The 20,940-nt window shown below is 38.9% G+C and overlaps 1 protein-coding gene across 2 annotated transcripts in view; it reads right to left on the bottom strand.

The window, feature by feature from the left end:
* The window catches only part of USP37 (ubiquitin specific peptidase 37), a 38,040-nt gene that overhangs the window by 16,618 nt on the left and 482 nt on the right, over window positions 1-20,940 (bottom strand). For both annotated transcript variants that reach the window (XR_008577659.1, XM_054830084.1), the window contains exons 2-17: window positions 20,182-20,390; window positions 16,421-16,592; window positions 15,780-15,880; window positions 14,335-14,516; window positions 13,896-13,970; window positions 13,300-13,397; window positions 11,506-11,590; window positions 10,407-10,568; window positions 9,800-9,931; window positions 7,842-7,965; window positions 7,367-7,572; window positions 6,142-6,259; window positions 4,835-4,914; window positions 3,343-3,507; window positions 1,774-1,839; window positions 426-567 (exon numbers count right to left, since the gene is read on the bottom strand). Coding sequence is in view for 1 of the 2 variants with exons in the window: in XM_054830084.1 (XP_054686059.1) it covers window positions 426-567; window positions 1,774-1,839; window positions 3,343-3,507; window positions 4,835-4,914; window positions 6,142-6,259; window positions 7,367-7,572; window positions 7,842-7,965; window positions 9,800-9,931; window positions 10,407-10,568; window positions 11,506-11,590; window positions 13,300-13,397; window positions 13,896-13,970; window positions 14,335-14,516; window positions 15,780-15,880; window positions 16,421-16,592; window positions 20,182-20,337 (2,064 nt within the window). In the remaining variant the exon portion in view is untranslated. The remainder of the gene's footprint in view (window positions 1-425; window positions 568-1,773; window positions 1,840-3,342; window positions 3,508-4,834; window positions 4,915-6,141; window positions 6,260-7,366; window positions 7,573-7,841; window positions 7,966-9,799; window positions 9,932-10,406; window positions 10,569-11,505; window positions 11,591-13,299; window positions 13,398-13,895; window positions 13,971-14,334; window positions 14,517-15,779; window positions 15,881-16,420; window positions 16,593-20,181; window positions 20,391-20,940) is intronic.

Genomic DNA, 20,940 nt, shown 5'->3' on the forward strand with positions numbered 1-20,940 from the left:
TTGGATGTGCAAGACATTCTCTCAAATGAATATTTTGCCTAGCCCAACTTGTACTGGGTCTAATTTAATCAAGGACTTTACTGCACAATTTTATTCTTGGCAGCCCATTATATTTCAGCCTGGAAATCTTATTGGTGAAAGTTACCCAAAGGACTGACAAACCTGCTAAGCAGCTGGTATACATAACCTGAAAACTCAAGTGCAGTTGCAACACAATTACCTCTGTTCCCAGTGGGAACCCAAGACAAGTGTACAGAGAGGTCAATTAGCAAAGCACTCTCTTCCAGCATTGCAGTGCTAATTAGGAGGAAAAAACCCAACTTATCTTACATCAATTCTACTCAGTCTATGCTAAGAAAAGCATAGGCCAGGCATAAGCACATATAGGATCTATGTATATGAAAGTTTGTGGTTTTCTCCCTTACCTTTTCCGGCTCTTCTTGCTGATCTCTACTCTGTATATTACATAACCTCTGGCTATGGGCAACAGAGCGTTTCAACGGCTCATCATCACTGTCAGAATCTACGTAGAGTGCTGCAGAGCTCTTTGACTTGAAAGTGTATTTTCTGTAAATTAAAAACACGGCTATAAAACTTTACAGCATTGTAGTATTGTACAAATCTGTTTTGAAGTAATGGTTAAAGAAGTCTTACACCCAACATTCACATTGTGGGGCAGTTCAATTTGGGGAACAAACTGCAACAATTGACAATGACAGTTTATTAACATAGCAGGCAGGGTTTTCAGAAAAGGTATATTTTACGAGGTTAACTGACATACAGCAACAGCCTGCAATAGCAACTTACAACACTAAAAGTTAGTAAGGATGTGTCTCTTGCTTCTAAGGCCAAGGATTCTACACTTTATTACCTAGCAATCCCAGTCACTACTCATGAGTCGAGTCCACAGTAACATATAGAACTCGGCACAAACCATTTGACTTCTGAAGTTTACTAAGCTGGACAGGTGACTTCCCACATCATTACTAGGATATAAAAAGAGCAAATCAGCACAAGTTTTTCAGTTTTCCTGTTTGCTCTTTCATTAAGATAAATTCTTGCTTCTTTAGAACAGAAGACAAGGGAGTCTTGGGAAGTCACGATTTTTGCTCAGTTAGGAAATCTGGTCTTTAAGTATTCCACAATGCAAAACTATCCAGTGTGATATCACGTTTTTCACTAGATCAAAAACTGGCCTTTCAAAACGGCCTATAAAAACAATGCCCTCTCATCGCTGCAAATAAACTTAAGGAACTAAACACCTGTTCCCAAAACACACACGGGGGCTCCAGAGAGCCAGAATAGAGAAAAGAGCTTAGATTGCAATTAGAAACCATTTTGCTTTTTATATACATGACTTGCAACTACAAATGCAAGCTAGTTTAAGGTATCTGGCACTGACAAATCATCTCTACAAACTAAATCCAGTTCTCATTCTGATGCTCAGTCTTCTGTCTGGGGGGGAAAAAAAAAAAGTCATCTTTGCTTACTTACAAGTCCCCAAGGGTTCTCAAAAGAAATGTTAAGGTGATCACATCAACTAGGCAAATTGTACCATTCATATTCATTTCAGCTAGCATGTAGCACCAATAAAACTCAGATATGAAAAAAGACAGTGGCTGAAATACTTTACTACAATAGAAAAATAGAAAAAAAAAGAAAGAAAACAAGTAGAAAAAGTAGAAAGATTAAAGAAGAATTAGAAATGTTAAAATGCCTTAAAAATTATCCCATGAAACCTCAGGCCATGGGCATTTCAGAGCTATAACTCACCTACAAGGTGTGGAAGTGCTTATAGTACAGGAATTCACCATTTGGGAGGCTTTCAATGGACGGGAACTATTAAAAAAGCAAAGTATTTATTGCAGCAGTTATGGTCTTTAAGAAATAAGTGTTTACTTGTCTGCTATGCATGCAAATTCATGACCAAAGAAACAAGTAAAATATCATTATGTACTTGCTAATTGCTTAGAGTTAGAGTAATAACTCCATCATGCTATAAATATACAACAGTTGTTCAAAACCATATATAATGCTTTAAACTTGATTCACTTCTTAGTGATGTACCCTTAGGGACAAGCTCACAAATTAAAGGCTTTGGGCTCCCAATGTCAAGACAACTCATTCATTTATTTTTTATTCCCACCAACACACAAGTTCCTGCTCCCAAACCACAGTCTCCTGTTGCTGTCTGGATAAGCCGGTTCTCTGGCATGTCCCACGTCTCCGTTTCTCCTCCCTTACCTAGATTCTTCCAAACAAACTTCCTGCTCCATTTAATCCTTTCATGGGCTCCTCAAAGTCCATCACTATCACTAAACATCTCTCCACCAGATGGCTGCCAATGCAGAATTTTTTTTCTAATCTTCCCCCTCAAACCAGGGCTGCTTCTTTCCAGCCTAGTTACCCTTCCACTCTCTGGTCAATCAGAATGGTTTCAATGACTAAAAAAAAAAAGCCATTGGAAAGCTATTTCAAACATATTTACAAGTATTTCTGCTCTGGTTAGCTTAAGCTGTTCGTTGTGTTTGATTTCTATTGTTAAAGCAAACTCTTGGAAAATATCCACGTAAATCTCAACATAAATCTCAAACGTCACTAAACGTTCAGCACTAAATGTTCAGCACAAGAACGCATGCCACACTGCTGAACATATACACCAGATGTGTCCTAACTCACTACGGCTACCGTGGTTATGTCACCAGGCAGGGATCACAAGAGACCTGAGGGTTTCTTGTTCCTTATTCTGCCACAGACTTCCTATGTGACAACTGGCACATTTAATCTCTGTGCCTCAGGACAAGCAGCTGTACAGAAGTAACTGTCACGGGGAAAAGGAGAGAGTATTTTCAGCATGTGAAGTGCTCAGATACTACAGTGGCACAGGAAAGACAATGAAAAATGAATGACAGCACAGGAGGTGCAAGTGGAAATTAGCAGAAAGAGGTAGGATGTTACGTCTCCTAAGCAGAGTTAAGTGTGCTGTGAAGGGAAAAGGAATCTAGATTATTTTGGACTGAGGCATACGTTTTAGAAATCACTAACAAAAGTTCTCTTTAAAAGGACAGAAAGTTATTTTCAAGGACAGCGAAGAATTCTATCTTAGCAAATATTCCCTAGATAACGCACCACCAACTCTTCTTACTGCTTCTGTCATGCTTCCTTTCCATACATGTTCTCATGATGGCATCGTTACAAACTAGCAGTGCACATCTGAAGCTACAGAATTTTAGTATTTCCTTGCCCAGGAAGGAGGAGGATCTTCTGGAAGAGATCTGACAACTGCCTACCTTGTGGCATGTGTGCTTAACATGGCATGGATCACTTGAGTTGTACACTTACATTGCAGAATGGACGCTCCATCCCAGCGTCAGCGGCAGCCTAGTGCTTTCTGTACAGTGTGAAAGCAGGGTTAAGTATCTTGGAATAACCACCTGCTGCCCGACTTTATGATTGAGAGACAATGCTACATTGAAGCTGTATCGTTTCAGATGAAGAATCAGGACCCTGAGGGATATGAGAGAAGGACAAATGTTAATCTCAAGACAGAAGTCAGAGAAAACCTAGTCAGAATCCAAGTAGCCCTGTTTACAAAATGCATTCACTTGACTGAAACAGATTATTACTTCAGGGTGGCTGGCAAACACTATCTATCTCTTATCTGGCAAGAGACAGGTAATTACTCTCCTGTCCATCACTCAACTTTGTGCAAAGTGCAGACTCTGCCAGCTAAAGAGGCTTTCTGCTTTGATCTGCAACACCTTGCTCTTCAGTCAAGCAGAAGCAAGCAGCTCTTACCAAACCTATTATTTCTACTACACAGTGAGAGGTAGGAAACAATAGAAATATTATCATTATAGGCCAGAATGCTAGTACATTACTCCCAGATATTCAAGACTGTGATGGAGGGATCACACAGCTGCCCAAAACCGAGAAGGAACTGTGCCCATTGCAAGATGTGTACTTGGTTTATGCACCATACCACTTTCTCTTTGAAAGAGCTTTTGATCACAACAGTATAATGAGCCTGAAAAGGCCTCCTCACACTGAATCTTCTCCCTTATGCTGCACTTTGCACTATTTAGATCATGCAGCTGTATCATAACTTATGTTGTGCTAATATTCAAAAACTTTGACAAGGGTTTTGCAGTGCTAGCAGAAATACACTATTTAAGCAAAACGCAAGCTAACTACCAAGTTCCTGGGTTCAGTATAAGTATACCTGGGAGAAGGACATAGGCCAGATAAAGTCATCCAACAGGCTCTTTTAGCTTTACATCCCATGAGAAAATGATCCCTATCTCCAAGCACTTCCACTCTAAATAATGAGCTAAATCCAACCACAAGGTCAGACACTATTGAGCATGCCATTAACTCTTCTTCCTCAAAGTGCCATGCTTACTGAGAGAGACAATAGGTACCAGCACGGGAAGAAGTAATTGATCGAAGCAAAACCCTCTATATACCTTCTGGCACTAATGTCTCCAACCTAGCCCTGTCCATCAGGTCAGCTGAGCACAAAATATTAAGCTTCCAGAATAAGGATCTGTTTCTGCTTCCCTCACATGCCAGAAACTCCACGAAAAGTGGAAGGGGAAAACTCAGCCCTCCTCGTGTAGCGACAGGGAGGAAAAGAAAGTGTTGCAGAGGGTGCCCAAGAGAGCTGCTTTAGAGGGAAACTGAAGAATAGCATGAAGACAACTGTCTGCATGTGCATCTTTCTCACATGCCAACCACTGTACATGCTGTCCTACCCATTTTCCCAGCTTTACTCTTTGAGGGACTTTTGCAACACCTGCTTCCAGGAGAGAGAGAAACAGCTGTCAGCACTTACCTGGGAAGCCTGTTGAACTTGTGTGTGACAACAGCAGACTTTCCATTGCACTTCTCACAGGAATACTCAATCTCCTCTGCCTGTTTAAGAGAACAGTAAAATGACTAGTGGAACAAAAGACATTAAACAGATGTCAGAAGAAAGCACATTGCTTTTGGCTCTCACGGAAGCTCTTCAAAACAGCTGTTGCACTTAAAATTATAATCACCTTCAACACCTAACAAGAGGGCAACTGATAAGAGGACAGGTAGCAGAGCTTACAATTTGACAACATATCCACTAATACAGGGAATTTTTCCTGCAAGTCTATTGCAGACCAGTGAATTAGCCGCAGCTGAAACAAATTAGCTTCCAAAGAGAAGGAACAATCTCACAGGGTTTATAGTTTTCTCTGCCATACACAAGAGTTTTTTTTTCTAATAACCTTTGGTGGAGAATAATTTGCCATTAAGTTTTCTCTCATTAAAAACCTCAACTTTGTTCCTGAAAAAGCTATCCTCATCTAAACTTGTCAAGGATGTGCTGCACAAGAGGAGAGTTTTGAACAGACAGCAAAAGGGGAAGCATCACTATGCTGAAATTACATGACTTAGCCATGAAACATTTCTACAGCCCATTTCTCTAAGTGAGGCCAAATGACACCACTATAATTTAAAAAAAATAAAATTAAATCATAAGACCTCCACCAGCTTTTAGAAGAATAAGCACATTAATTATTCTACCTGTTGAAAACACTATCTCTAAATGGAGAAAAAACACAGGTCTGTCTGAAGATAGGAAAAATACAACATTACTTCACAGACATAAGGCTTATATTTAGCTTTCAGAAACCTCACCTTGAAGCTCTACTTACAAGATAAGCATCCACATATTACAACTATTTTTTTAATTATTATTTCTGCATGACCTTTTCCTTCCCTGCTAATTGAGGCCAGTACACATGCTGTTGAAGCATCCTAGCCCAGGAGAGGAAGCAGCAATTCCTGAGTGATTATCTCAATCTGACAGCCTCCCTTCTCTCCTTTGTATTTGTTTATGCCGCAACTCTTCCACCACAAAATGGGGAAGTTTACCTATTTCACAGTAGTATTGTAAGGATCAGTTAATTTCTACACAGCATTTTACAATAAAAACTCCTGTATACTGTTAATGTACAAACCTCAAAAAAGTGCAGTTAATTATTTCACATGCCTGCAATCACTGTCATAGAAACAAATAATCAGCTATACAATCAAAATTTCCATATGGTACATAACCTACACATACTCCATAGTGAATAAAAAAAAAAAAATCCCAAAACTATGTACCCGAAAAAAGAGGTCAAGGGAATCCTGGATTGATCGGGAAGGAAGCAATTTCTTTCTTCGAGGAAGGTCAATGGAGAGGTCATTAAACTGTTCTCGTTTAGTGACTGTTTCACCACACCTAAAATAGAAACATGTTTATGTAAGTCTGATGAAAAATACACTTGAAATTAATGGCAACTTACATTTTTTAGGCTAAAGTAACTTCCCAGAAAATATATGCCTCTTGATCAATCTATTTTTACTCATCAAAATTAAACTGTTTGATGCTTATAACAAAGTTGAATTTTGGGATTTCACTTTGATGTTTTAGAAGTTGAAAGGGTGTATTTTGTGTAAGGGTGAGAACAAAAAAACACAGGCTACTTTGGAGAAGCAAGCGATCAGGTATACAGGAAATCAAAGCGACTACTATGTAGCTGAACATGTCTTCTCCATTCAGCCTTCTTTGGAGAAGTGAACCCAGCCCAGAAGAAGGGAAAGCCTAGAAATACTTTCTAACTGTTTTTAGAAACAAAATAGTAGTCCATCTAAAAAAACCAAACCAAAAACCCACAAAACTAAAAACCTCCTCAATTTTCTTATGCTTTTTTTACTTTTTGGGAAAAAAAAAAAAGACCCTACAGTCATTTGTCTTCAATAATTACCACCTGCATGCAATTTAATTATTTTAGGGAACTAACACAGTACACACAAAGTAATATTCCCAAACATCTGTGTTCATGAAAACTCTGTGGAATGCAAGCATCTCATATGACAATCTGCTGCACAGGTCATATACAACGAATGCCCAGACATACTGGTTTACATCTTTTTCCACAATAACCTAGAGACACAGAAGAAAACATCATTCCCTGGAAGCCCTTAGAAAGAACAAATTAAAAACATAGCTTCCCATATTTTTAAGAGGAAAAATTATTTGGCTGAAACCCCCTTTTCTCTGTATTCTCATACAACCGGTACACAAAAAGTAAAGCACAGAGGCTTTCCACTGGATATGTAATAAAGAACTAAATGGTATGAGACTGTTTAAAGATGGCCCGTAGCAGCAGACAGCATGGTGTGAGTTTTACAGCATTTCTAGACCATAGAATATTTTCTAAATATCTAGCTTTGGAAAAAACACAGATATTAGTTCTAGTTATAGCCTGCAGATGAAGTCACATAAGATGGAAACACTTCCCAGTCTTTTAAGGTAAGTATGAGTAAAGCTCTCAAACATACTTACGTTTTGCAAATGATAGAATGCTGAACCTCAAACTCTAAGTTACTGATAACTGGACAGGTATAAACTTTGGTGGCTGAGAGGTCATCAGAAGCCCGTCCAGGGGAGTTATCCTCATTAGGGACTGGCTCACTCTTCCAAGTTTTGTTTAACTTTTCCATGTCCTCCTTCAGTTGATCCAGACACTGGCTCAAGAACTCATGTGCATCCTAGAAACAGGGTAAACTCAAAGTGTTTTTGTACAACTTCATTCAGTATCTTTCTCTCAAAGACACACACAGACTGGGGAAATTATGTTTTCGTTCATTGCATTCAGCAATACTAAGGCAGTTCTGCTCTAACAAACAGCAGGCAATTGTCATCATTCAATCAAAAGCTCAAGTCACCACCAAACGGAGTTGAAGCTTGGCAGGAGTCCAATGCAGTCCAAACACTGAACCAACGACACGTAATTGTTTCTAGACAATATGGTACTTACGTTCTGCATGTACCCAGAAAATCTCTCTGCAGTAGCTGAAATGGCACTTTTCACCTTCTTGAGCAGCTCTTTCTTAACCTCAGGGCTGCAGACATCCTTTTTAGCAAGCAGATGGGCAAAACGTCTGCAGAAGTCAATGCAATGAAACACTCATTGGATTTCCAAGACTTTAGAGAAACAAAATAAAACTCATGATACCTCATTTTAAGAGTCTCTAAAAGCATTTCTCCTCTGATAAGTGGTTTAGGGGTTCTGTACGAAAGTATCTCATATATAATTAATTTTTTCCATTTCAAGTATTTTGAAATCTCATTTGAGGCCACCATTGGAACAGGACCCAAATGAACAAAAAAAAATCCACAAACTTTTAAGGTAAAGAGAAGAGCCTTATAAAGTTCTAGAAACTTATTTCTGCTATATCTTTTACAATGAGAAAAAAACCAACTATAATGCTTTTTGAAAACATTTGTACCGATAAGAGATATGAAATCACATGGCACCAAAATAAGCGATACGAAATCATTAAATTCAACTTGCATGGTCAGACCGATTTCTATTAATTTTTTTTTATTTTTAAATTTTCACTCAGTTTCAAGCCTTCTTTTGGCAGTAAATCATTACAACAGAGTAGGAAAAAAAGCTGTAACAAAAAGAGCCATGAGGAGTACCCTGATCCAAACTACATACAGTGTTACTGGTAACTTTGTTAAAAAACTGTTGAAATTGACTTTAACTGTGCCTCTCAGTTATTGTGATTTATTTATCTTTTACAACTGTTTTATAATTTCACAGGAAATACACAACTAGCATACTCCAAGCACAACAGTTTCGGTCATAGTGCATACATGGGAAGATGTTCCGTGACACACACACAAAAATAAAAAAAAAAAAGAAAGAAAAGACCTGGGCAATCCCCTCCCACCCCAAACCAACAACTAATACTCAGCTACCCAAAGAATATGATCAGTTTACTGCAGCTGATCAAGTTTCTGCTATTCTGCTGAGCTACAGTAACAGCGTGCGCTCTCCTAACCCTCTATAACTGCTCAGCGAAGCACGTTAGGAAACACACCTTTTTCACCACAAAACAGTCAATCGGCAATCGCTTTTCAACCAGAAAAACATTCATCATGTTAGACCAAGTGCCCACACCCAATCCAACAGATGCCAAAGCAGATGCTACTGAGCATCAACTCTGACTTGTACATTGGCACAGGGTCACACGCTACCCTCCATTAGAGGTGCCATGGCCCAAGCTCTACCCATGCAGTTTACCATTAGGTATATGGTGCACAAGCTTCAGAGGTCTTTCTACAAAAATTAGGGAAAGGACATTTCAAGAGGCACGTGGAACAACCTCCAATCCTGAGTAGCATAGGAAGAGTTCAAGACAACACAGCAAAAAATAGAAATAATCCCAAAAGATATAAAACACTTCAAAACAGAAACAAAAATTTACTTATTACAGAAACCTTTGGAGTTTCTTGACAGGTTTGACTGAACTGAGAGTTTAGTTGAATTTAGAAAAAGATTACATATGCAGAACTCAAACACTCCCCGCAGCTAATAAACAAAGGATATTTCCCAAAAGAGGCATAAGCCCTCACATTTCAGGTGAAGTTATTGACCAGCTTAAACCCTAGCTGGTAATGTTTTAAAAAGAAGTTATTCTGCATCTATTTATTTTGCAGTTTCTTGCATTTTTTCTGAAGCATTTCACTCTACAGTAGAAGACATAAAAGACTGCCTGTAACTCAACATTGTATTTTTTTTTTAAGAGCCTACTTCCTATTTCTAAAGAGCGTATTTCTAAAGTAAAACTCCAAAATACAGAGAACTCTAGTATTTATTTTATTATTCACACATGCAAATTAACCCCTCCAAAGGTGCTTCAGTATTACAAAACTAGTTTCTCTGTAATGAAAGAGAAAATATCCTTCCCAAAAAGTGAATTTTACCTGATAAGTGCATTGAGTGGAATTTTTTTCCATGGGATACCCTGCTTGAGCAAATCATTAGCAAAAGACTGAATTGAAAACAAGGACTGTAGAATGGCATTCATATAGCAGGTGTTTCCCAAGTTTGAAAATCTGAAAAAAAAAAAAAAATTGAACATGGTATGTATGTCAATGTGTAAACAAGCCAGCGTTAAACATGGCACTACTAACATGCAGGACATTCACCCCAGCCACCCCTCCCAGAGTTCTTATTGGAGCTGTCCTCCTGCCCTTCCAACTAAACTGAAAACTCTCGGGAGGTGGCATTTATCAGGAAAGCACCTATGAGTTTCCACAATCAAAATTTTTAAAAAAATGTATATATATACACAAGATAGAGAAATGAATCATGAAAGTGTAAGAAAGGAACATGAATTACCTGAAATTTTTGTATCTCTCAAGTTCTCAGGAAGTGAATTTAAGAATACATATTTTCCAAACTAGGAAAAGTGTTCCCTATCTCAGTGTTCGTTAATTTCAGGATTTTTTTTCATTAAAGAATTATAACAAGATTGTGCATGTTCTGATGATCAAAGTGTGCATGCTAGATAAAGAAAATTAAATTTACCCTTGTAATTGTTGTTGAGGATGGGTGGAAAGGGGCACTCGGGGTTTGTTCCACCCTGTGTAATCTTGATTAGATCTCATTTTTTTAACAGAAAGAGGGGCAGGCTGAGAAAGAAATCCCAGGCTTCTTTTGGCTGAAGGAGTCTGGCTGGATACACTAGACCTAAAAACATTAAAGGATGAGAAGTGTAAGATTTCTAATGCTCTTCCTTAAACAGCTATAGTCCATGACACTGGAATTGTATCACTATAGAAGACAAGGATTGGTAAAGCCACACAAGATAACTGGCACATATCATAAAGCAAGAGAGGTGTGAGAGAGCGAGCGCTTCTTTGCGGAGCACTTAAATACTTTGGTTATATTTCCTTATATCCAGAGGTGTGCATCCAGTGTAACCAAGCCTTTTGTCTTTAAGATATTGAACAGTTCCCCACACTGTATGATGAGAGGAAGAACGATTGTGCAGCATGAGATCATCACTTCTAAGATACGCTTAAAATTCACATCTGGGCCAGAGTCTTCATTTTCAGCCTCTTGTTCTTGTAATCTAATCACTCTGGACCTCAGTCCCTCATGTGTAAAGCACGGACAATGCTTCTTTTCTTCCTTGATCTTACATCTCATCTATCTAGGGCAGAGACCGACAGTATGATTGCACAGTTTCTAACACAGAAGAATCCCAACCTCAGCAGGACTCAGTATTACTAAAATACTATTATTAAAATACAGGGTTTCATGTCATTTATCTACTTGGGAAAAATGAAGCAAGGATTCAGTCTAAAATTCCAGAGTTTATATAGAATTTGAATCATCTAGAGTTTAGATATCATCTGGATCATTCACAATGACTATAATAACCTTGAGTGATTTTAGAAAGTCTGTCTATTGCAAGCAGTAACTGGAGTTTGTAGATGTAACTAGAACAATTGTAGCCACACTGAATACCTAGATTGTACACCTGGGGAAAACCAAAACAAAACACCCCACGCATTTTATGCATATAAGCTATATACCACGTGATAAACACACAGGAAACTGAAGATCCTAATTCAGGGGAAAGAACTGTCATTTACAGTTCATGCTAGTGAATCAGTCCTACCTGTCCAGGGTGGAACTGCCAGTGGAATACTCTTTTGATGAGGACCGACCACCATAAAAGGATGATGACTGCAGTGGTAAAATGCCTTGAAAAACAGAAAGAGAGGCAGGTCGTTTTGTTCCAGGTAACTCAGCCATTTATACAATATATAACTCATTTAAAAGTATTTAGTCAAAAGGTTTAAAAATCCTCAAACACTGTTTTCCAGAACTGGTTGGGAAAGTACTAATGCAAATATTAATCATATGTAAGTAGAGATATGCTGAAGTTTTAATTGAACTTAATATCATAAAATCCGTCAAATCCAAACTGCAATACAAAACATTAAAAAGTCATTGAATGGTCTTAACTATCTGAAAGATAATAAATATCCACCTCTTGTTCAAATATACAAGATACACATAACAGAAAATCCACTAATGATTTCCAATACAGTGCTCTCAAAATTCAAGATAAATATGCGGAAGTAAAAACAGTTTCTCTTCCCACTCCAAATTCCACAGTAAATTACTATATGCTTGGGGCAAAATATGATTGTTTCATTGTTGTGATATCATTGTGTGAGATCCTGACACTCTAATGCCTCAGACGGTGCCACATAAAAAAAATGGTCTCAAGAGTCAAAAACCCCACGTATTACAGTGAATCACAGTGTAATTTAGTTTGGATAATGAATAAACATTTGCTTCTATAACAGCTTGAAGTGGTTTCAGCCATGCAACTTTTGAAAGTGCAGATATATGAAGGAAGTTCACAATACTACTACCTGAACTTGCAGGTATACACTCACAGATTCTAATTTTTGACTCTAAAGAGCAAACCAGATTTTCTTTCAGAGATAAACATTCACCTTACTGGCTCCTCCAGCAACATGTTTGGGCCATCAGAGCAACACTAAAAAAAGAATGCATTCAGCAACATTCCCGATAAAAACAAGATCTTGAATGCATTCCCCTTTATGGGGAAAAGAGGCTCTGTATTTATTAGTAAAACTGAAGAATGGTGCTGCTTACTAGCTTATGTATATACTGTCAATATTTCTATATTGTCTATAAAACCTTGTCACATACCAGTATCCAACAGAACTTTGGTACGAACAGAACAAAAGTTCTGGCCCCAAAAAGTTCCCCTTCTAAGTTCTGGGGAAGAGACAGGGAAGCAAAAGCAAACAGTACACATTTTCAGCACAAAAACCAGCCTACCATTCATGTGGGCATTAGCAGCAAAGAAGAGATTTAAAAATAAACAAGCAAGCAAAAAGGAAATCCTTATGTGTTTACAGAAATCCCCTCCCAAGGGGATGGGCAGCTTGGAGCAAGGTTTGAAGGTACTTGTTGAATTTTCAAACAAGCCGGCAAACGGGCTGGCATGAGGTGTATTGTAGGTTGCCCAGAGAAGTTGTGGATGCCCCATCCCTGGAAGTGTTCAAGGCCAGGTTGGATGGGGCTTTGGGCAACCTGGTCTAGTGGAGGGTGTCCCTGCCCATGGCAGGGGGGTTGGAACTAGATGATCTTTGAGGTCCCTTCCAACCCAAACCATGCTGTGGTTCTGTGATTTTATGATCAGCACCCAAGTATAAAGGTCAGGGTCACACTAGAGCAGGATAGGCTTTGAAAATGAAGGGAAGTTGTTTGCATCTCATATATGGGTCTGTAGGAAGCAAGAAAGTTAATGGCACAGGGAAAGTAGATTAGGAAAATCACCTCTGCAGCAACTTTCTAAACTAATAACAAAGGGGTAAAATTGTACTGCTCAAAGCCAGATATCATTTGGTTTTACTTTTATTTTTTTTACCTGATGTTCTATTTTCCTCTGCCTGCTTCAGATTCAGCTGTTTCTCTCTGCTATTGTTCAAGTACTTCCATGCTGGATCACTCAAGGCTTTATTATTCCTACAGATAAACAAGATTGGAACTCCGTGCAGTTACAGAAGATACAGGATGTTCCTGCTTGATATTGACAACTTTTTTTAAAGCATTTCTCTCCTATCACCTTTAATACTTGACTATGGAACAATTAAACTTTACTTGCAGGTAAATTTAACCTATTCATTTAAATAAGCCATCTTACTTATGATTAAATGTGATTTCAAACACATGGAGCTTATTTCCTTTATGAAGTTTGTTCAATAAAGAAGGTAGCTATTGCACAGCAGTAAAAACATGTACATTACATACGACAATCCTGACTAAACTAACAAAAGATGACACAAAATTTGCACGTGCCAGTTCCTGCAAATCCTGAATACAAACCCCATTTCAAGCACCCAGTGCATTCAGAAGTTGACTAGTGGCTGGCTTGTACCATGTTGCTGAGCATTCTTTTCAGTAAAAAATACCTTTACAAATGAATGGTTTAAAATCAGAAACTAGAAATAATGGTTAACTTACGTTGAAGAATCATTCTCTTTGGGATAATCTTCACTCATTTCTGAACCAGGAAGTTGTGTTCTTTTCCTCTTTTCACTGATGACAGAAAATTTTTGAAGTGGTCATTCTTTCAGAAAGGCTAGTAAATGGTCCTCTTCCAACTGAACAGAACTTCTCAATGCTTTCTGTGCATTTTCCACCTATCTTCCACAATCTCCACTTTTATAACATAGCATACAGAGAAGAATTTGGTCTGCCCAACTCCTAAGTTGTTCATAAAGCTCTAGTGCCAGTACCAGCCAGAGGCTAGAAAATCACATGTTAACATCCTGTTAAAAGTAACAGCAAAACCAGAGGAAGAAACAATTCCCTTCTTACTTCTAGGTGTACTGAGTTCCACCTGCAGCTCTATAAAGAGCTAAATTTTAACAATATCGTAATAAGAGTATAACATTCCTACCGATTCTCCAACAAGCCTGTTCTGTGAGGGACTGATGATGCAGGAGATGCTGAAAGGTTCACCCTGTTGCTAGGTGTTCCAGTTCCAGTGGAATTCTTAACAGACGCTCTCGCTGGGGTACCCAGCACCTTGCGAAATGAATTTTCCTCCTTGCTTTCCACAGTCACTCTTTTGGGAGGAGTCTGCAAAACCCAAGTGGAGGGGGCCAGGGAGAAAACCGAAACAGTGAAAAACATGACTGGTCTAAGCAGTTGCATTTACGCAACTGCTTTACTTGCTACAATGTAGCATCTAAAAGCATAAAAATGCTACTTGTAATAGATTAAGAGAGTTTAACACTAATTAGACATAAGTAAAATTTTGACTGTATCCATGCAAGTCATAAACACGTAATCCATTTCCCTTCTCATTTTCCAATACTAAGTCAGTTGAACTGTAGTTTTTAAAATTTCCTTTACATGCTTTGACATTAAAACACCCAAGGCATGATTCCTAACTATGCCCAGATCAATCCTGGGGAGTATTAAAATGAAAAAAAAAAAGCCATATTAAAAACCACACAATTAGAACAGTGCCCTGACAGCCTTGGGCCAAGCAAGCACTACATGTAATGCAATGGAAAGAGCTAATAGTTGGTTGACTAAGGAATGTTGGTCAATTTTAGACTTGAAAACTAAACATGTCTAATCTTACCACTGTATACACAGCCTTAGAGTTTTTACTGAGAGATTGCCTTTAAGCAACACGTAAAATTTGTTTTGGGACAACGTCAAAAATATTCTCCCTCAGGGCAGTAATACAAGCATATTCACAGAGATAACAAAGTAAATTAAAGCTAGTAGATACACCATGAAATCTCTGTTATGCAGGGACAAAAGGAAGAACAAAAATATTTTGCAGGAAAACCACTTTCGGGGAAAAGGTCTGCAAAATTTACACAAAAATCTGAGCAGAATGCCACAAATTCAGTAACTTTATTCGGATACAAAACTGGGTCAGCAGCTTTTCAGTACATACATTTGGCTGAAGTCTGCTAAACTCATTAAGACCTATGCTGACTGTAACATGTTCAGCTGCCACGTAAGGTGTTCAGTATAAACAGAGAGATATGCAGAACTATGTGAGAAGCAAGTCTTAATCATGTACTTTCCCTCTATTTCTGCTTCTTCTCTGCCTGATAGCTCAGCATGAAGAACATATTTTGTCTTCCACAGCCAGACACTGACCTTTCTTATTCATACAGAATATATGGCTCCTCACAAGACACACTGTTGCCAACCACCCTGTATGCATCTATTCCAATCCCTCTAGATTACAAAGACTTCAGATGCAAAATAAGTATTTACGGTGCTATTACAACACAGTAAGAGAATGAGAGGAGGAAATAAATGAAATAAAGTTAAAGGAAGGAGGAGGAGAGGAAAATTTGGAACAATTAAACAAACCTGGTTCTCTATATAAGAGAATTGCCTATTAGCTTCCTTCTGTGTGGTCCTGCTGCCCAGCACACCTCCAAAGCTGCCAGATCCCTGAGAGGGTTTCCCAGCTGACAGAAAAAGTACACAACATTTGATCTGATTGTCTTTTAACTGATTGGCATTCTCATTTGTAAGATGTTACTTAGCTGGAGTTGATTTTGGAAAGGACACACTAGATTTCTTGCCAACAGATCATACAATATTCTGAGTGCACAGACATAAGCATATGTTTATGTATATCCCTTACATTGGTCATTTACTCAGTTGGCAGTAAAGTTCCTATCCTTAAAAAGAAAAAAAATAAAGAGGTAGAATAAAAAGGAAAGAGACCATGCATGTGTGATAAACAGACAAGAGTTTTTCAAATACCAACATACTTACAACATAAACAATTCCTACAAGTTTAATCTCTGCTTATTGTTCAGCGTAACAAAAGTACATTATGAGAAAGGTATATAACAAAAAATGGGGTTCAGAGGCATTTACATAAATGCAAGGAAAGTCAGTAACACCAGGAGGACAAAATGGCTAAAGATGAAAATAAAGAAAACACAGCATCGACCCCTTTCCAAACTATTATTAACATGATTTGCAACAATTGCACTTACCAGTATGAACCCTGTCTTGATGGACTGCATCCAAATACATCCGCATTTCATTTGCATCTTTAAATGGTACCTTATCAATTGTCAGGAAGCTGGTATCCTTTAGTGTTAGCATCAAACAACACAGTTTTCTACCATTTGGTCGTAAGGTCACAGTTTTAATGTTATGGCTTAGCTGAAAACAAGAAAGTGACTATAAACATAAATCCATTTCTAAAAGGCCGAAATACTTACAAATTCAAACAAAACACTTCAAATAGAGGGTAAGAGGCACTCACACCAAAATGCTTCTCCTTGCTCCATTTCAATCAAACATTAAGCCTCACAGAATTAATGCTATTGGTTATCTTGGAAGCTGACAGAACTGAAAGGACGGTATCACTATAGCTCAACAGTCCCTATATTCCTGGATACACTTTCTGAGCCTTGCTTTGCTACTAAGTGTGACATTTTTGAACGTAAAGAAATAAGAGCTTCATAAAGTCCCATTTAGCTGTCTGAAACTTCCACATCAAATTTGAAATATAATTTAAGATGGGGAAAGTTTTAAATGTTAAGTACAAACTTCTACTCACTTTATAATTTGCTCTGAGGGGAGACAGATCTGACATAACTTAAAAAATTTGCTAAGGGAGTAAGTCAGTAAGAAACATGGTTAGTCTATATGCAACATTCTAACAATTAAGTGGCGTCAAAACTTTCAGGGTTAAGGTCAAGCACAAGAATAATTTTAATAAGAATTTGTGCTCCTTAATAATGTTGCTGCTACTTTATTACACCCTTACTTAATTGTTACTTCATGCTAAGTCACCTACAAGAATTGGCTGTTCAGTAAAGGCTCCACTATCCATGCAGGTTGAGGGTAACTCCTAAAGCAGAGTGAGGAAGCAAAAGAATATCTCAAATCTGCAGCCTGCATGGAAGTTTGACAATACATATCTAAGCTTACTCTCATTTTCAATTCCCTTGTCCTTTTTTGCTTGATTCTTCATTTTGCTGCCGCTTCTTTAGCCTTGCCTAAGATCAGGCACCAGCTACATAATGACCTCCATGCAAGGATACTGATATACTCAATGCTTCATACAAGATTGGAAACCACAGCCAAGGTCATTAGGCACTACACAAGACAGAGTAAAACACTGCCCATCAGATTGGAGTCTTCTTCTAATTTGGCCTGACCTGCATACAGCCGCACTACCAATCTAAATAACAATGATGAATTAATAGACATGAACATTAATTACACCCTAACTCCAAAGTTCCGCTGTACATTGCTCTAGAACCTGTCTTGTCTCCTTCAAACTACACACAAGTTTAAAAATAAAAATTATTCCCGATTTTTATTTAAATTTGTTCAGGTATATAAAAGACTGAGATAGTAAAAGGCACTCCATAGCCATCAGTGAGATTTTTTTTTTCCCCACACAGACCTCTAGCTTCTTGGAAAGCCAATCTAGACACAACAGCAGTTTACAAGAGAGGCTGGAAAACCACCTCAATTGGAAACTAAGGGTTTATTTTGCTGAGAAAATTACAATACTGAAATACTTTGTGCTCAGTCCTTGTGTGTTGGGGTTTTTTTTTGTGAAGTGGTGTGGGTTTTTTAAAAAATATAAGCTAAAAGTGTCTTCAGAGAACTAAGAATTGAAAATGGGGCTCCAAATTTTCCATCCTCTTCTAAAACATTGAGCCCAGTGCAAAGCGATTACAGTTACTTCACCATCTCGGTGCAAGACAACCTATTTCAACTCAAAATGCTATCATGAGAGGCCTCCATCCATACTCTCCATCCACCTGTTACGACCCAGTCAGCGTCACAAAGTCTTGGGAGATGGGGTAAACAAAATATTTCTCTTAATAAATATCTAGCACTTGGGACAACTTAGTCAAAGCTCTGAAACATCAGTATAAAACATATCATCTAAGACATAAGAAATGTGATGATGTACATCAGTCAGTGCATAAAGAAATATAACCCTGGATCCATCCAAATGTTCCAGTACAGAAAACTAAAAAAAAAGGTGGTGAAACCACCCGCAATTCCCCCAGAGCAACTTGTCAAACAAAAAGGGAATGCTACTTCTAAAGCAGAATTATCAGGTATTTGTCACGCATGAAGCGTGTGAGAGCACCATGACAGACTGGGGCCAGCTCACACAAGCTACACTCAAGCACGAGCCTGAGCACAAGTGGTGGGCAGCTCTCCCTGCCTGCTGCTCCCACCAACGCTCTTGTCCTGGTGTCTGTGTTGCTTAAAGATGAACAGGACCAGAAAGCAGATCCTGCTGAAAAATAACCACCACCCAAAAACAAATAATTGGTCTAAAGATGCGTCTGCTCATTTCCTACTTCTCCTTCACTGTGTTCCTAGCCGCACCATCCCATCTCACCCCTTTCACCAGATCTTGCATTCGGTCCTTTCCACAAGTTAATTCACATAAAAACCCTCCACCGAGCTCAGGGAGAGATCTGACGAGTGTTAGAGCCAGCAGATGCAAGAAGCTGGGAGCAAAACCTGCCCCTTTAGGCCATGGTTAGCTGTCCTATAGGTTCATCCTCCCCATGGAACCACATTTGGAGTCATTGTCGTGCCATGTTAACACTTGTCCAGGCAGAAAGGAGCACGTGAGAACAGGCACCCAGAGAAGGTACGAGGGGAAGAAGAGACCACTCTTCTCAGAGGCAACATGGTCCAACACTGGATTAAATCAAACACAGAGTCACAGCATTGCGGGTGAGAAGGCAGATGATTCTTTTCAAGCCTACAGTAACAGAGGTAGGAACTATGCACAGCTAATGATTTTCTCATGCCTTGATTCCAAGGCAACACAGGCTGGCAGATTCTTTGCTGAGACTTTTCAGCACACTAAGGCAGCAAAACCTGATCGTTCTAAAATAAAGTGAACTTTTTTTTCCACTGAGTCTGCACACAGAAATAAACGGCTCAGAGAAAGATCTGGTGAACACTACTGCTGAAAAACAACTGTGGCATGAAAAAAGCAGAAACCAACATTTAGATCAGCTTAGGCTGTTACAAGGTTGCTAAATAAGACAGGACTTTTTTTCTTCCTACTGCCCTTATACCCTCTAAATACTCTTAAATCAAATTGCAATTTCTTACAGGAAACACTCCCTCACATTCTTTCGGTTTGGGGCATCTTGCACAAACAACTAGCTAGACTGAGCTGAAAACAACTATAGAATTAAAAAAGGCAATTTAGGCTGAATACTACAAGAGAATCTTCAACAGTGATCTGTATCAGCCTCCCATTGAGGAAATCACATTGCCTGGCATATTTAAAACCTAAAACTGTAACAACTGCTGTTCAGCAGAGTCTCCTATAAACAAGCAAAAGGTTACAAGTGTGTTAACACCGTTACTCTTCAGCTGGGAAAACTGCTAGCACAAAGCATTCAGGATCTTCAGCTCTGGATTCTGCAAATGTACCAGCAACAGAAAGGTTACACATTCCAAAAATCCAAACACGTGAGCCATGATCCTATATACTTTGGTAACTTTTCTCTGCTTTTTGGTTCTTCCCATTCAGTGGTATCTTGATGCTGACCTTGGCAAATCCTTTAACAATACACGTGAATAATTTACAGGAGAGTTATACAAAGGGATTAGTGTTCAGGAAACGAGGAACAAGAAACAGCGACAGAGGAAAGTTTGCGTGACATTTAATAGCCTCGAAGAGGACAGCTGTTCACAAAAGAGCACAATCCATGCGCTGCTGAAACAAAAGCCTTAATATTTGGTGTACCTGAAATGTCTTTGGAATTCCTCCAACATTGTAGTGAACCACTAGACTCACTTTGTTGTCCTTCTCCACAATTTCAAAGCTCCCTTCTTTCCATTTTGTAATCCCAGTCTGCATGCTGCGCATCCGGACAGGTCCGTGCACCTTTAGTGGAGCCATGCTTTCTCACGGAAAAAGAGCTAACAAGAGTAAGCGTACTCCACCTTAAAAACCTGTTAAAAAGGAGAAATTTATAACTAGGCAGGCCAAATAATCTCTACAGAATGATACAAGCGTGACTTAAAGTTTCTGTAGAAGTTCGGTAGAGTCGTTTTGCTGGTATTTTTAAACAAACTGAAGGCATGAGTAAAGAAAACTTAGATAAATAAAATCTCTTCCAGTTTCGGAAGCAATGCTCTGATTCCTCACTGTTGAAAGGCGAGCTGCCCCAAACCAGACACAGAAGTTCTTGCAAATCCTTAAGGCAACTTCAACAGCTTTAAGGAAAAAAAAAAAAGTGCCTGAGGAATGTCGACAAGAGGTGGAAACCAAAGTTTTGAAGGAAACCTAAGAGGGCAAACGAACTCGTTTCTGCCGGGACATGAGCCACGGTCACCTGGAGGGGCCCGGCCGGGGGTCCCCGGGGCGGCGGTGTCCCCCAGCACTCCGCCCGGGAGAGCCACCTGCCCAGCGGCACGAAAAACAGCCCCCGCACGGCCGCGGGCTCCCGGTCAGCACGGAGGGGAGTATTTTAAATAAAAATTAGAAGAAATGAATGAAGGG

This window comes from Grus americana, chromosome 6, assembly GCF_028858705.1.
Source record: "Grus americana isolate bGruAme1 chromosome 6, bGruAme1.mat, whole genome shotgun sequence".
Classification (NCBI taxonomy): Eukaryota; Metazoa; Chordata; class Aves; order Gruiformes; family Gruidae; genus Grus; species Grus americana.